The sequence below is a fragment of the Sorex araneus genome, chromosome 4, assembly GCF_027595985.1.
Source record: "Sorex araneus isolate mSorAra2 chromosome 4, mSorAra2.pri, whole genome shotgun sequence".
Taxonomy (NCBI): Eukaryota; Metazoa; Chordata; class Mammalia; order Eulipotyphla; family Soricidae; genus Sorex; species Sorex araneus.
In genome coordinates, this window is record NC_073305.1 from 190,427,759 (window position 1) to 190,444,046 (window position 16,288).

General features: G+C 55.1%; 1 protein-coding gene across 22 annotated transcripts in view; it reads left to right on the plus strand.

The window, feature by feature from the left end:
• The window catches only part of AFDN (afadin, adherens junction formation factor), a 99,676-nt gene that overhangs the window by 56,009 nt on the left and 27,379 nt on the right, over positions 1-16,288 (plus strand). For 15 of the 22 annotated variants that reach the window (XR_008629708.1, XM_055134142.1, XM_055134146.1 and 12 more), the window contains 9 exons: positions 13-218; positions 1,787-1,807; positions 2,542-2,687; positions 2,943-3,037; positions 3,267-3,532; positions 4,477-4,620; positions 5,928-6,126; positions 10,522-10,625; positions 13,449-13,535. Coding sequence is in view for 21 of the 22 variants with exons in the window: in XM_055134142.1 (XP_054990117.1) it covers positions 13-218; positions 1,787-1,807; positions 2,542-2,687; positions 2,943-3,037; positions 3,267-3,532; positions 4,477-4,620; positions 5,928-6,126; positions 10,522-10,625; positions 13,449-13,535 (1,268 nt within the window). In the remaining variant the exon portion in view is untranslated. The remainder of the gene's footprint in view (positions 1-12; positions 219-1,786; positions 1,808-2,541; positions 2,688-2,942; positions 3,038-3,266; positions 3,533-4,476; positions 4,621-5,927; positions 6,127-10,521; positions 10,626-13,448; positions 13,536-16,288) is intronic. The other 7 variants (XM_055134148.1, XM_055134154.1, XM_055134155.1 and 4 more) reach the window with 1 other exon arrangement.

A 16,288-nucleotide genomic window follows, 5' to 3' on the forward strand; every position in this document is an offset into this window, starting at 1 on the left:
ACTTGTTCACAGCTGAAGACTCGTTTCTCTCCGCCATTATCAACTACACAAACAGCTCAACTGTGCACTTTAAGTTATCGCCGACGTACGTGCTCTATATGGCATGTCGGTATGTACTGTCCAGCCAGTATAGACCTGACGCCAGTGCCTCCGAGCGTCCCCACAGAGTGATTGCCATTGTCAGCAAGATGGTGAGCATGATGGAAAGCGTGATCCAGGTGAGTGCGCCTGGTCCCTCTGCACGGGCACATGCCCCAGCGCCCTCCACCCCACCTCACTCTTGGGTTTACTGCACTGGAAGCTGTGTTGCTTCTGAAATGGATAACTGACTCTCAGACAGGCCTTTGCTGTGAATGCTAGCTGTGCACATGTGCACGTGATGTCCACAGAAAAGGCCCTTAAAATAGCAGTAGCCTGAGAAAGGTCCATACTACTGGGGGTTGTCCTGAAATATTGCAGGTAGTTGCTAAGGGGAACTTTGCATGTCTTGAAGTGAAACATTTCCCAGGGATTTTGTGGCACTGTGGCACTGCATGACCACAGTGCTCACTGCTTTCAGAATGTTGCTATTTGTCTAGAGAGCCTTTGGCCTGGGAGAAGCTTCTCCTGCCTTCTGCCCAGGGGCTATCCATCCCACCACGTGGTGGTGGGCAGCACTTGCCCTTCCTCCGGGGGCGCTGTGTGTGGGGGAGAGTCCATGGGGTGGCGTGGCACTTCCGTGCTCAGCAGGCACGCTCCTTGTGTCTGAAGGCCAGGCTGGCTGGGCTGCCCGTGGGTGGGAGCAGCACACCGCGGCTGTTTCCAGAGGCTTGAGGCTCTTGTCTTTAAAGTCCTGGGAAGAAAACATGCAGATTTCTTAGTTTTCCTCAATGGCTTGCCAGTGTTGCCACTTTCCTTTGGCACTAATGCTGTGATGCCCAGCACTGTGACATGGTAAACAGTAGCCTCACAAGATTGCCCGGGGCAGACTTGTATTAGGGTCTCTGCAGAGTTGTCAGAGAAGGTCATGGTCTTTTCAGAACTTTCCTTTTCTCATGGAGTAGTTAGCTTAGGCATTTGCTGGGGTCACAGTCCTGTCACCCACTTGAGGAGAGAGCTGCCAGGTGCCCTGGAAACCCTTTGTCTGTGTTTCCCTGTGTGCACGTGGCTCTCCTTTCCTTCCCACGCCACCCGATTCTGGGCTCTTGAGACCTCCATGCTCCCTGGAGCATCTGCATCAGGGAGGGGTCACTGTCCACACAGCTGCTAAGCTTGACCGTGGGCTCCAGGGTTGGTTGACGTCTTCAGGTTATCCAGGCTAGCGAATTATTTAAACGCCTTTGTAAAAACCAACTTACAGAAACCGACTTTGATAACTAAAGACCGACTTCTTTGTAAGTGTTTGAGTACATTTGTAAGCAGTCACCCTTTTCAGTGTTGATTTTTGTTGGTTCTGTTGGTTCTGTTGGTCCTGTCTCTTCTGTTGTTCCTGATTGGCCCGGGCACTGGTCTTCCACTGCCAACAGTGTTGGAAAGAGAGGAGAGTGTGACCTCTTCTCCCTGTGTGAGCTCAGGGCTCTTGTCCTTGGCCCAGTTACTACTATGTCCAGGGTAACAGGAGTCCTGTCAAGTGGATACTTCCAGATTATGCAGCACTCGAAGAAAGGGGTAGACCTGGGGGAACTTGAGTGTATGTTGTACCTTCATGTTGTACCGTCATGTTTTTTTTTTTTTCTCCAATGGTCATGATTGTTTACAAGTTTCTTTCTCTTGTTCTGCTGGTTTCCCCTCGTCTGTTTTTCTCCAGGAAGTAGACCAGGTTGATCAGGTAGGACCTACTGCGAGGCTCCGACCCTCGCTGTGTTGGCTTAGCTGAGCCTCTCATGCTGCTTCCATGTCTAAGTACAGTCCTCCCGACTGGACTCAGCAATTGATAACACTCATCCGGCACCTGAGACATGCACTACTAAACCCTTCTCTGACTGTGCAACCTTACCAGCATTTCATAACTCCTGCTTCCTGCACTTCAGTGTGGACATGAAATGACCAACTTCCGTTTCTTCTCTTTATTGTTTTTCCTTGGTTGCTATTCTTGGGATCTCATCTGAGGTTGCCTGGCCTGCACATTTGGTCGGGAAGTGATGCGATAGATCAGTACTCGATAACAAGTTGCTTGGTGTTTGCACCAGTGACTGTATATCAGGGTGGCTGTGGGTCCCATAGGTGTCTGCACACCACACAGATTACCAGATACTGCGCAGTTTGCAATTTGGAATTGTCCTATCGCATCCCGCCATTATTTCTCTGCTCATACTGGTGTCCTAGCTTGAGCAGGGGTCATGCCTGTGTACCCTTTCCTCAGACAAAGCTGCGTGGGGATTTCCATTCCCACTGCTGAGGACCACCCAAGTTCCTCTGCAAGTATCTGGTATCTGTAGGCAATACCTTGGTGAGAGGGGAAGGTACTGGTCTGTCTTCAGCAGCTTCTCAAGAACAGTTCTTGTGGTTTTCCTGGTCCCAGTATGTCCCACGCACCTCACAGGAGATGCCTTCTGTCTACAGAAGCAGAAGAATATCGCAGGGGCGCTTGCTTTCTGGATGGCAAATGCCTCCGAGCTTCTCAACTTCATCAAGCAGGACCGAGACCTCAGTCGGATCACAGTGGATGCCCAGGACGTGCTTGCGCATCTGGTGCAGATGGCCTTCAAGTAAGGGAGCCGCCAGTTTCCTCACTCGGTTCACAAAGGGAATGCAAGGTCTTTGTTTACCCTTGGCGTAGATGGGAACCAGGAAACCTAAGTGCATGCCAAATATGTTGATATTTAATACATTGAATTCAGTGATGATATGTGTCAAGGATTTTGAGATTAAAACTTAGAACTTTTGAATGGACAGAAGTTCTAAACAGTACAAATTCTGTCATATTTGATGCTGGGTTGCTTAGAGCTGCTGCTTACTTTCAGGTACCTGGTTCACTGCCTCCAGTCAGAATTGAATAACTATATGCCAGCATTTCTGGATGACCCTGAAGAGAACAGTTTGCAAAGACCAAAAATCGGTTAGGAGCCTCTCTCTCCATCACTCTCCTTTCTTCTCTTCTCCTGCCATGCAGCTCGTGTGAGGGGAGGGAAAATGGATTTTGGGTCACCATGCTCTTGCATTCTGATGAGTTTGGCCAGTGCTGTCCTTGGGTGGGTTCTATATTCGGGACCATTCAGGCAGCCTGGCTTAGGTGTGTCACCCCGCAGGGTAGGTCCCCACTCACAGCCCACCTTTCTGTCCTGCAGATGATGTCCTGCACACGCTCACGGGGGCCATGTCCCTGCTGCGCCGTTGCCGTGTCAACGCTGCCCTCACCATCCAGCTCTTCTCTCAGCTCTTCCACTTCATCAACATGTGGCTCTTCAACAGGCTGGTCACCGACCCCGAGTCGGGGCTGTGTTCGCACTACTGGGGGGCCATCATCCGCCAGCAGCTGGGCCACGTGGAGGCCTGGGCTGAGAAGCAGGGTCTGGAGCTGGCAGCCGACTGTCACCTCAGCAGGATCGTGCAGGTGGACATTGGCGCGGTGTAGACAGTCTCGTCAGCCTGGGCTCGGGCAGGGCCACTGCCAGCAGTCTGGCCAGGGGGTGTGGGACCACCCGGATGCCTGTCCCTTTGCGATAGAGGCCTACCTAGCCCCCGCGGTCAGGACAGCAGACTCAGGAGAGTGTTTCTGCTCTGTCGGTCCTGGGGCACTGGTCAGCATTGCTGCCTGGAAGCACAGGTGTCCAGCCCCGCCTGTCTCTTCTTGTGCTGCTCTGTCCCTTTGTCCATTTCTCTGATACCTACGACCTCCTTGTTACCTGATGACTTTTATCAAAACCCAGCCTTCAAATGAGGGTGACTTCTGGGTGTTCAACGCAGGGTGTCCCAACAGACGCTGGGAACTCAGTTCATCCCAAAGGAGGAGCTCTGGGGAGGTAGATTCCTGAAAGGGCCTTTGATGGCCATTATGGGCCTACATGCAGCTCTCCAGTGAGCTCCTTGAACACAGAGCAGACACTGATGGTAGGGTACAAGGAGGAAGTGAGGACTCCGTCAGGGCCGGAAGAGGGACAGTAGGGAGACAGAGCATTCCTGCTTAGTATGGGTCCACCATGGGCATCAGGAACAGCCCACCCCGGCTGGATGTGACACGATGGCTGTGGTGGCCGAGGCGGCTCCCGTGTCCTCACAGTCCTTGTCTCTTAGACCTCGTGGAGAAGAGGCTGCGAGTTATAGAAATGTTCCCATGGGGGACACAGGCCACTGTTGGATGATTGGGGGTGTAGTTTGCGCTTTCTCCACAAAGGGCTTGATCTCATTATGCATGTTTCCTGTGGGGGCTCCTCAGATCCTTCCTACCGGGATTTGGTATTGGTTCCACTCTTGGGCCGGGGACCCTAAGGCTCTGTGACTCCTGCTCTGACTTCCCAGAGGCGGCCAGTGTCAGTGTGTGCCTCTTCCTGTCACTAGGCCACCACGCTGCTCACCATGGACAAGTACGCACCTGAGGACATCCCTGCCATCAACAGCACCTGCTTCAAGCTGAACTCGCTGCAGCTGCAGGCCCTGTTGCAGAATTACCACTGTGCGCCCGATGAGCCCTTCATCCCTGCGGTGAGTGGTCACAGGGACAGGGGGAGGGCGGAGGGCGTGGATTGCAGGCGGGCCCTGAGCCGAGACCAGAGCGAAGCTGCAGGGCACTGGGCAGGTCCTCGCCAGCAGGTGGCGATCTTGGAGAAGTGCTGGAAGGACTCTGAAGAGGAAGTCAGGATTGCCCGGGTCTGGGGGAGATGGGCTGGGGACCCAGGGCGCTGCTGGCGTAAGCAGGTTCTTGCCAGCAAGCAGGGAACTTGGAGGAGTACTGAAAGGACCCAGGAGAGGAGGCCAGGGAGTACCCGGCACTCACACAGACCCAGCGGCCGGAGCGTGCTGCCCCCTGCTGGCAGGGGGTGGGGTGGGATTCCCCCATGGCCCCAGCCCTGCACAGGGAGATCCAAAGGACAAACCCAAATTCTTGAACTCTTCTCCCTTCCTCATTCTGGAAAGTGCGGGGGGTGGCGGGCGGGGGGGCGGGGCAGCGGTACTGGCACTGGCTCTGCCCTCACTGCTGCTCACCATTCCCAACAAGCACCCCACAGCCTGAGGGCCAGCAGGCAGACATCACTGGCTTCCAAGAGCATGCCGTAAGGTCAGGCCTGGTGTGGCCACATGGAGCCCTGCTGCAGCCAGCAGCTCCGAGAAGCCACTCACCGATAGCCTCCTCTGGTGTGGACTGGGGAGGAGCTATTCTAGGGCCTGGGGAGGAGCCTGCTCCCTAGCCCGGGGAGGAGCCTGCTCTCTAGCCCGGGGAGGAGCCTGCTCTTTAGCCTGGGGAGGAGCTACTCTAGAGCCTGGGGAGGAGCCTGCTCTCTAGCCTAGGGAGGAGCTACCCTAGAGCCTGGGGAGGAGCCTGCTCTCTAGCCTGGGGAGGAGCTACTCTAGAGCCTGGGGAGGAGCTATTCTAGAGTCTGGGGAGGAGTTACTCTAGAGCCTGGGGAGGAGCCTGCTCTCTAGCCTGGGGAGGAGCCTGCTCTCTAGCCTGGGGAGGAGCTATTCTAGAGCCCGGGGAGGAGCCTGCTCCCTAGCCCGGGGAGGAGCCTGCCGTGCCTGCGGTATCTGACTGTAGGAACAGTTTAGACCCAGCCCATCCAGAAACTTGTAACTCAGGAAGCAAGTCTGGAAGCTGCCGCTGGAGTCATTCGGGTTTATGCAAGGGAGTAGGGGTGGCTTTGAGGAAGGGCAGAGCACCTGTTTGGGGATGGAGCTTGTGTTGAGGCGCCTCTGTGTGCAGTGTGCCCTTGCTCGCCTTCCCCCTTCCCGGGGGGGCAGTGGGGACTTGGTGGTGCATGTGGGGGCTGACCTCTGATCCGGTTCCCAAGCAGGACCTGATTGAGAACGTGGTGGCCGTGGCAGAGAACACGGCTGACGAACTGGCTCGCAGCGACGGCCGGGAGGTGCAGCTGGAGGAGGACCCCGACCTGCAGCTGCCTTTCCTCCTGCCCGAGGACGGCTACTCCTGCGATGTGGTCCGGAACCTCCCCAGCGGCCTGCAGGAGTTCCTGGACCCTCTGTGCCAGCGCGGTGAGTGGGGCATGCCTTTCCCGGCCCCAGCGTTCTTCCGGGAGGGGACAGAAGCAGGCCTCTGTCCTCAGGGTGCCACGCTGTCCTGGTCTCCCGCGACGTGCTGGCGCCGGTGACCGCGGCTGCTCTCCTCCTGTGGGGGCCTGCAGGCAGCCCCGCAGTATTGCTGCAGAAGCCCCTGCGGGGAGGGTGCTGTGGGGCTTGGGGAGCTGTGGGTTGGGGTGCTGTAGGACTTGGCCTCATAGCCTGCCGTGCGAGTCCTTGTGGGGGCCATCTGTGAAATTCCGCAGTGGACCACAGCACAGCCTTTTGAGAGAAGGCAAGGCTCAGTTCTTCAGGCTTTCTTGATAATGGGACTCAAAGGAGCCGGAAACAGACCCAGAGTTTGGGACTTTGTGATTGACGTGCTGCTGGTGGCATTTCATGAACTCATTGGAAGTTGGGTTCAGGCGGGTGACTGCGCCTCAGCCAGTGGACTCTGCCTTCAGCGCTTTCCCTTCGCCATGAAGTTTTGGTTGGGAACAAGGCTCGCATAGCTTGGGAAGGAGGCCTGGCCTAGGAACTGTCAGCAGCACTTGGGCTGTGGGGCAGGGGTGCGGTGGAGTGGAGGTGCACCCATGCTCCTGGCGCTGGCGGGTCTCTGGGACCTGGCGCGACTGCTCGTCGGCCTGTCACCTCTGCCTGTCTGGGTTCCCTGGCTGTTGCTGTCCTGCTGGAGTCCATGTCCAGTGCCAGCTTCTGCCCCTCAGGACTGGCTCAGTCAGCTCAGTTCACTGGACGGCACCTCAGCCACCACCAGCCGTACAGCTGGTGACACCTTTCCAAAGCTGGGTTGGGGTGTGGGGATGCCAGCTGGGTGCAGCTCTCAGCTCCTTGTTGTCTGCGGATCTCGGGGCTCACACATGTCTAAGAGTGTTGCCCCATCAGGGACTGGGTCAGGTGTTCTCTCAGGCACGAGAGGTGTGTCTACAAGGGTGGTTCAGTTTGGGCGTACTGGAATCAGACCCCAGGCAGAGGAATGACAAGAGCTTCCAGCTCAGGGACTTGGCAGTGGGAGCCCTTGGTCAGTAGCAAGGAGGTGGTGGTCAGTTCTGTCACATGCAGCAGGAGCCCCTCCTAGTTAACCCTGTCCTCATGGGCACCAGTGATGTCGGTGACGTCTGTACTTCTGCCACAGACCAGTGGTCCAAGTCTCAGATGGCATCAGAGCCCGCCTGTGGAATGTGGGCTGGAATACCAGTCTCGTGGGCAGCACACACCCTGAGAACCAGTCTGCTGAGGTGGCCTCTGGTGCCAGAGGTCAGGAGAGCCCTGGAGAACAAGTCACAAAGTCTGGTTCAGCAGAGAGCGGCTCCCTTTGGAGTGACGAAGCTTGTTCGGGACAGATGTCTTGTTCCTGCTTAGAATGTTCAGGCACACGTATGCACCATGCCATGCCTGGCGCTGCTGCGTTGGCGGCATTACGGGCCACGGGACACTTCAGAGGGGCCGATCCCACTCGGAGTGCTGGCAGCAGTCCCTGGAGGGACACGGGCTGACACCTGTCCTTCCTTTGTGTCACCAGGTTACCTCTCCTTGTTGAGTCTTTGCCTCCGTGGTCTGTGTGGCAGTGAGTGAAGACTGTTACTGAGTCGCTGTCAGTAGCTTCCTTCATGCCCATTGGCATTGTTTTAAAGTCTTTATGATCCATCACCAACTGCACGTATATTTAAGAGTTTAAGTTTTTTTCTTCGTTTTTAACTCTTGAGTCACTGTGAGATATTACACAGCTGTTGATTTCAGTGAATGTGAGTCTCCTACATGCATCAGTTCCTTGGTCATTAGGAAATGACTATCTCCTCACTGGGGGCTGGAGTGAAAGGTATAATGGGTAAGGCACTTGGCTCTGCACGTGGCTGGCCAACGTTTGAGTCTGTGCATCCCATATGGTCCCCAGAGCACCTCGAGGAGTGATCGCAGAGTGAAGAGCCAGGAGAAAGCCTTGAGCACTGCCTTGTGGCCCCAAAACTGAGAAAGGAAGGTTTTAAAATTTGAAGTCTATGTTGCCTAATAGAAGTATGATCTCCCCAGCCTTTTTCAGGGCATTGTTTGCCTGTAAGATTGTTTTCTAGGCTTTGATTTTGAGCCCATATTTACCATGATGGCTCAGAACATCTTCACGGGCAGCAGAAAATTAACTTTAGTTTTTTGACCCATTCTTCCATTGTGTCTCCTAATTGGTCAGGCCATTGACATTGAGTGAGATTAAAATAAAAACATTTATTGTTATCACTTTATAGAAATTAATGTGTGTATGTTAAGCTTATTTTGTCTCTTAAAGAAGTTTTCTTTATGCGTTTTGCCAAACTGACTTCAAGGCTATGATCTTTCTGAGGTGCTGCTTGTCAGTAAGCTTTTTACCATCCCTTCAGATTGGAATGATAATCTCGCTGAGAAGATATTCTTGGTGACAGTGTTCGTTTCATTGTGCATTCTTACTATGCCCTGCCATTCTTGTCTGGCCCATCAGTCTCATTTGATCCATCTGCTGTGCATCTTATGGGAGTTCATTTCTATGTCAGTTGCTCCTTTCATCTCACTGCTTTCTGTATTTGATCTCTGTCTTTGGCTTTCATCATTTTGATTACAACGTGTCTTAGAGTTTTTCTATTTGGTTTTTATTTTTTATTTTGCTTTTTTGGGGGGTCACACCTGGCGATGCACAGGGGTCACTGCTGGCTCTGCACTCAGGAATTACCCCTGGTGGTGCTCAGGGGACCATATGGGATGCTGGGAATCGAACCTGGATTGGGTGTGTGCAAGGCAAACACCCTACACGCTGTGCTATTACTCCAACCCCCCTATTTGGGTTTGTTTTTGCTGGAACCCTTGGGGATTCTTGGATCTCAGGGCAGATCACTCTGGGAAAGTCATTTTTATAGACTATTTTTTGTTTTGGTGCCATACCCAGCAGTGCTCAGGGCTTTTTTCCTGGATCTGTACTGATGGGTCACTCCTGGATGGGGTGCTGGGATCAAACCCAGGTCAGCCCCGTGCAAAACAGGCACCCTACCCGCCCCACTATCTCTCCAGCCCCCAACTCTAAGAGATTCTCATCTGTGATTTATTTCACAAGTGGATTTTCATCGAATTCACTTTTCCCCAGGAACTTTGATGCTTATATTGTTACTTTTGACTTCATCCCATAGTTTAATGGTTTGCTGTTGATTTCTTTGTATACTTTTTCACATCTTCTTTTGTTTTCTAGAGGTTTCTGTCATCCCATCTTGGGTTTTTTTTCCCTCAGCTGCTGTTACTCTGCTGCTGAGGTCTTCCATTGAGTTTATTTTACCAGTCATACTCTTTAGTTCTTTCATTTCTGACTGTTGTTTTCTCAATTCTGCTCATACTATCTTTTACTTTATGATGGCCTCTATCATCGTTTCTTTGGGCTCATTAAACATCCTCTTTCTGGTGTCTCTAAAGGCACATCTGAGAGGACAGAGAGCTGGTTGGTACTGGTTGAGTGACGGTATTCTGTGCTAAATCTTCACTCTCTGAGCTTGGGGGTTTCCAGTGCTGCATCTCATTTTGTCTGCTTTGCCGAGTGAATCTTTGTCGTTCACCTCTGTGTGAGTTCTCTGAGAAGCTGGGCTGTGTGTTGCTCTTTGCCTTCCCTGCTGGTCCTCACTCAGTGACTTTTTTCCATTTTTGGTTTGCGATTTGGAGGCCTGGTGTGTATTATGGGGCTACTCCCTTCCTCTCCTCAGGCTATGATTTAAGGCTCTTTGGTTCTGTTGGTTTTGTTTCTGGACCACACCCACTGGTGCTCAGGGCTTATTCCTGGCTCTGTACTCAGGAATCACTGCTGAAGGACTTTGGGGTCCATACAGGGTGTTGGGGAGCAAACCCTGGTGGGCCGTGTACTAGACAAGCACCCTTCCACTGTACTGTCCCTCCAGCCCGAGGGCTGTATGGTTTCTTACCTCTACCACTGCCTTTTGAGAGCTTCCTATGGGATAGGTGGCGGAGCTCAAGTAAGATAGTAATAGCGTGAAGTCCTTGGTGATGACCAGTCTCCGAGTGTGTGAGTTCCCTGCAGGAAGTAAGAGTGTGGGCATTGTGAGGTGTGATGAGTGCAGCTTACATGGCCACACAGTACAGGGTACAGGGAGCAGCAGGCAGCATCAGAGGTGTAGGTTATAGATGTGGGCCTGCAGGGGCACCTCAGTGTGGAGGTGGCAGGACCCGGTGGAGGGGAAGGGAAGAGAATCCATGGCCAAAAAGACCCCAGGGGTATCAGTCAGGAGGTTGGTGTCCCCTTGAGAACGGAGCAGGCAGAGGGCCTGCAGTGTGCCTGTGGCCTGCAGAGATTGGTCCTTGCTTCTGATGGTCAATTGCTTGTTTTCTCTTCAGGGTTTTGCAGGTTGATTCCTCACACACGTTCCCCAGGCACGTGGACAATATACTTCGAAGGCGCAGATTATGAGAGCCACCTCACACGGGAGAACACAGAACTGGCAAGTGCTGGGGCAGGGGAGGGCATCTGCTTGGGGCGGGCGCAGACACCTTTCTACAGACAGGCTGTGAAGATGTAATATGGGGGGACCAGAGAAGAGTCCAGGGGTGAAGCTCTTGTTTTGCACACAAGAGCTCTGGTTTTAAGCCTTAGCATCGTGTGGTCCCTCCGCACTGCCAAGCAGTAGTAGCCTCAGAGCAACACTGGGTTAGCTCAGCTTTCCTCCCTCTATAAAAGGCACTTTAAAAAATAATGAGTGTTTATGCGCACAGTTATACTAACCTTCATGTAAGTGCGTGTACTAAATACACCAAAAAATGGCACCCTGTTTTGCCGCAAAAAAATTTTTTTTTCTTTTTGGGTCACACCCAGCGATGCACAGGGGTCACTCCTGGTGGTGCTGGGGGACCATATGGGATGCTGGGAATCAAACCCGCGTCGCCGCGTGCAGGGCAAACACCCTACCCGCTGTGCTATCGCTCCCGCCCCTGCTGCAAAATTTTACCACAAGTTTTTTTCTTTTTTTATTATTCACACCTTTGGGCTACACCCAATTGATGCTGGGGTGGGGGAGTATCTCAGCTCTGTGCTCAGGGGACCCTGTGGTGCCAGAGATTAAACTCAGGCATTTCAGCAGAACTTGTGCTCAGCCGCGTGAGCTCTCTGGCACGCACAATTTTGTCTTTGGCAGAAATGCATCTGTTTTTTTCTGTGAGGCCTTGCTTGTCCCGCCTCAGCTCCATGTCTGATCATTGACTGAGGTCTTGTGTCTTCTTGGAGCTATTGGGAAGGAAACACTGCCTGGCCACCATGAGTGCTCGAGCACCTGGGGCCACTCGTGTGACATTCCACTGACCATGCTGGTTGGTTCTGTGCTGCTTGGGCCCTATGGGGGTTTCACACACACACACAGAGCATGTGCCAACTTCTGCGCTCTCTTACCGGCCCTTTTTGTATCTTGGAAGGGTGATATATCCAGTATCACCAGCTACTTCCCTGTAAGGAACATTCTCTATGAATAGAGAACACATGTTCTCTATGTGTCCGGTGGATTCCTTTAGAGAACGGTGTGACGCTGCCTGGAGCAGCAGTGACCTGCACGTAGTGCAGGGCTGCCCTTCTGGTCTCTGGGCGTAGTCTGGGGTGCTCCAGAGCTGTGGCTGCCAGCCTGTAGTCCCGAGCTCCTTGGCCATGCCAGCCGTGTTCAGGTGCCTCTAGGACTTCCCAGTACTGCTTGGAGGATCGCGGGGGTGGACCTGGAGTCCTGCACTATCTCTCCAGCCCCTCCTTTCCGTCTTTCCTCCTGTGTCCCTTAAGTGTCATTTCCAGTTCCTCGTTCCTCAGCCCCTTGGGTTCAGGGAGATGTGGATGTGAGCTTCCACGTGCCAGGGTGGAGGCCCCAGGTCCCTCCTTGGGTGTGGCAGCTCCCCCTGCCCCCAGAGGCCCTCCTCTGCTCCCTGTGCTTGTCCTGGTGTCACCCATGTGCAGTTTTGGTTCCCGGGAAGGTACCAGCGGCTCCCTGTGCCTGCCCTGATGTCATCTGCGTGCTGAGCTCTAGGCCTTGGGCCTTTGGCTGGCTGCCCCCGTGTGGCTCTGCCTGCTGGGGGCTCCTCCGAGGCTTCTGGCTGGGCAGGCAGCTGCCCTTAGTCACGCCCAGTGCCCCATGGCTGCTGTGGTGGAGGGGGCGGCAGGGGCTCTGCACCTCGGCTTCTGGCCAATTCTTATGTCACACGCTTTCCCGATTCTCTCTGGGACTTGCGTTCCAAGCAGATGAGCTTGTGACTGTGCTGCTTCTGTCTCTGCACATGTCACCTTGGGACACTCCTGAGTGCAGGCGGGGCCAGTGGATAGCCACCTTCCTCACAGGCCCTGGCCCTGGCCCCTGCCCTTCTGAGCCCTGTCTTGTCTTCAGACCCCAGGATCCTTGTGCTGCCCCACACTGTGTTGCCGTAGGGCTGCTGTCTGCACTGAGCCAGCAGCTTGTCCCCTGCAGGCTTATGCCTGCCACTTGAGGTGTGGGGACTGCTGCACTCCTGTGCACGGGTGAGAGGCATGCTGGCCACAGCCTGTTTGCTGTCCCCGCACAGAGAGTGCCAGAGGCTACTTCTCTCTGTTCTCTCTCTCTCTCTCTCTCTCTCTCTCTCTCTCTCTCTCTGTGTCCTCTCTCTCTCTCCGTGTCTCTTCTCTCTCTCTCTCTCTCTCTCTCTCTCTCTCTCTCACTCTCTCTCTCTCTCTCTCTCTCAGAAGCCATAGAGGTTTATTGTGAGAGGTAACCACCCAAACTTCTCACTTTCCCTTTGTGTTCTGGTTCTTCTGACCTGGCAGTACTGAGAGCTGAGTTTGTGTCACTGATTAAGCTCTGTAACTCAGGGCTTCTTTGGCATCTGCTGTTCACAGCGACTGCTTTTCGCTGAGCGATGTGCCTGAACAGTCCTGCGGAAATGCCTCAGGATCCTGATGTGGTACTTTTAAAATCGTCTTTAGTCATCGTGCAATCAGAAACCTTTCACTATTGCCAGACTCTGTGCCCCCACATTTAGTATATTGAGCCCATGTGGGGTTGCAGGCCCGTATGTGGAACAAAGCCGGTAAACAGTGAGTGCTCTTGTTTGTGACTTGGAGCCCGGGTATGAAGCAGGGCCGAGCGAACAGTTGAATGCTTTCTTTCATAGCTTAGAGCAGAGTGCGAGCCTGGTGCATGCAGGTACGTGTGGTGTGTGCTGGCTGCACCGCTTGCTCAGCCGAGCAGGTTCGAGCAGGTGTACGATGACCAGGAGGAGCTGTTGTTTCATCTGGGAAGTAAACCTTTGTTTCCATCCTGTAGGCCCAACCTCTGAGGAAAGAGCCGGAAATCATCACCGTGACCTTGAAGAAGCAGAATGGAATGGGACTGAGTATCGTGGCAGCCAAGGTAGGCCTCATCATGTGCATGTTGGCCCAGATGTCCAGGCCTGTGTGCTGAGTGCAGGTGCGCAGGAGCGAGAGTGAGAGCCAGAGCCAGACCCTGACGGCCGCCAGGGGCCAAGCCTCAGGGCACCTGCATGTGCGGATCTCCCGTTTTGTTTGGTCAGATTTCTGCTCTGTGTCTGGGGAATTCCTCCTGGCTGCACTGAAGTGTTTGTTCCCAAGTGTGTGACCACCCCTCACCTCTGTGCCAGTCGGCCTTCTCTTCACCCAAGCCTCCCCTGGTATGCTGGACCCTGCTTCCTGCAAAGGGTCAGCAGTTCCGTGTGGAGAGAATGGCAGGTACAGAGTGCGAGACCAGGCCTGCTGCAGCCCTCTGACCCTGCGTGCTTGCTGAAGTGCATGCTCCTTGGCACTTCATTGCTGAGGTGCCGGGAGGACAGCCTGTCCCCCAGAGCCAGGGTGGGCACGACCAGTGGTCTGGAGAGTGCTGTGTCCTTGCCTCTGCGGGGCTGTGGAGAGTGATGGCGTCCCTCGGGCCTGCTTGTGCACAGCGGGTGTCCTGCAGACTGGCAGGACAGGCCCAGCACCATGTGGGCCGAGGATACACTTTGTGCTCTCCCAGGTCTATGTCCATGAGGACAGCAGACATGGTCAGAGGAAGTGGGCAGGTCGCGGGTGAGCAGGACAGCATCTGCTGATGGGATCGGGAGAGGTGCGGGCAGCTGGAGGGCAGGGCACAGAGTGGCTGGTGGGTCCTTTGGAGAGCCTGGGGCAGCAGTGGGGAGCCCGCCGGGGAAGCCAGACCCTGAGGCTGGTAGGAGTGGTCTGCATGGAAGCCACAGCCATGTGCTACAGTGGGCATGAGCATGTGCCTGTCTTGGCCTCCCTGAGCTGTCCGAGCCCTGCCAGCACAGCCTCCTCAAGCCAGGGCTGCTGTGCCCTAGCTGTGGTCTGTCTGGCGTGCAGCCTCCACTCCAGCTTCTCTGGCATCAGAGAAGGGCTCTGCCCCAGAACTGGCACTGAGCGACTGTGGGAGGTGGAAGTCAGGGGCCCTAGGCCGTGGCTCTGGGCCCGAGGCCACCCCACAGGGAAGGTGGGTGGAGGGAGAGGCCCAGTCCAGAGGGAAGCGTTCCCCTGTGGTCTTGTTTCCTGCTGGGAAAGAAGGCGATGTGGCAGGATGGGGGGCGGGAGTGGGAACACACTGCCCTTGGTGGAGGCTGTGGGCTCCACATCCTGGTGCATTGCCGTTGGATGCTGGAAGAGGGTTCAGTGGTATCACCCTCTTTTCCGACCCGACAGTGGATCTTGTCAAGGCTCCACCTCTCCTGGATTCTGGTCTTTCCAGACGTTTCCCCGAGGAGCAGCGTGGATTACTGTGGGGCAGAGTACGGCAACAGGAAAGGATTTGCTGGGGATCCTGAAGGTCCTGGTGCCTTCCTGTCTGTAGAGGGGGCTGTGTCCTCTGCCTGTGGGGATGTGCGCCCAACACTGGACCCTCAGAGCACCCCATACCCTTCGGGGAGCTGCTCGTGGAGCTGGGGCTCAGGCAGGCAAGGCAACATCACGGGCAGAGGTGGCCTGACCTGGTTCCTCCCACCCAAGAGCCCCACAGAGGCTGTGCCCAGTGAAGGCCTGTGAAGGAGCCCGGCCACACTCTGGCTCCCAGTGGTCAGGGCTCATGTGACTCCCCTCTGGAGCTTGGGGAGGGGCCTCAGCAGGCCGGCTGGCACAAGGCAAAGGGCTTTCTGTGGTGTGTCATCTGTCTCCCACCTTGAGGGCGCCATCTCAGCCCCTTGCCACCGATGCATCTCATCTGCCAGGCTCTGTTCCTGCGGGGTGCTGGGGGCCACCTGCAGTGTTCCTCAGGGACTGCAGATGCCAGGTGGACGCGGTATCAGTCTCAGAGAAGTGATGGGCAAGTTACATGAGCTGAACTCAGGTTGGCACCGAGACGGGGCTGAGAGCCGCTTCCACCAACCTCGGGCAGACCCACCCACCTTGGGACCTGAGGTGTCTCCCTTTGGCCTGCGGGCTGTGAGTGAAGCAGTTCAGAAGCCCTGGTCTGGACAGTGTTTCCCAGAGGGGCGGCTCTGGGGTCTAGCCTTGGGTACGGAGGTGCCTTCTGCTGGTTAGAGAAGGGAGAGTGATTCTTTCTGGAATGGGCATGGGGCAGGGAAGGTGTGGCCCACTGCTCGGGAGGAAGGAGCCGCAGGCCCCCTCTCGGAGCCGTCCTGCACCTGTCAGAAAAGCTAGAGCGGTCTCTGGCCCCGCTGTTCCCCGCACCGCTGCCTGCAGCTCTGAGGGGGCGGCATGGCTGCAGGCCGTGGAGTACAGAGCCCGGTGAGGTGCTGAGAGGGGCCGGGCCGGCCACTCGGGCAGGTCCTGCTCTGCCTCCTGGCCACTGCAGCCTGCACCTACTGCTCGGAGCTCTGTCCTCTGCCCTCCTCCCAAGGGTCGCCCGTGTGGAAGCCCCGTCAGGCGGCACGCATGGCCTGGGCTGGCCTGCCCCTTCCTGTGTCGGTGTGGCCTTCTGCCCCGAGCTTGGCCCGTGTTTCCTGCTGCCCCTGTTCTATGAAATCCAGATGCTTGGAACAGTCTCTGGGTGTGGTTCACTTTTTAAAACATTGCCGTGGGGGACATTTCGTCTGCTACTTCTTACTTGTCTGCGGGACGGCCTGGTGCTTCCTGTTTACTCTGGATTCCAAAACTACAAACAGTTGCCTTCTTTTTGTTTTTCCAGCTCTTTTTAAACTTTAA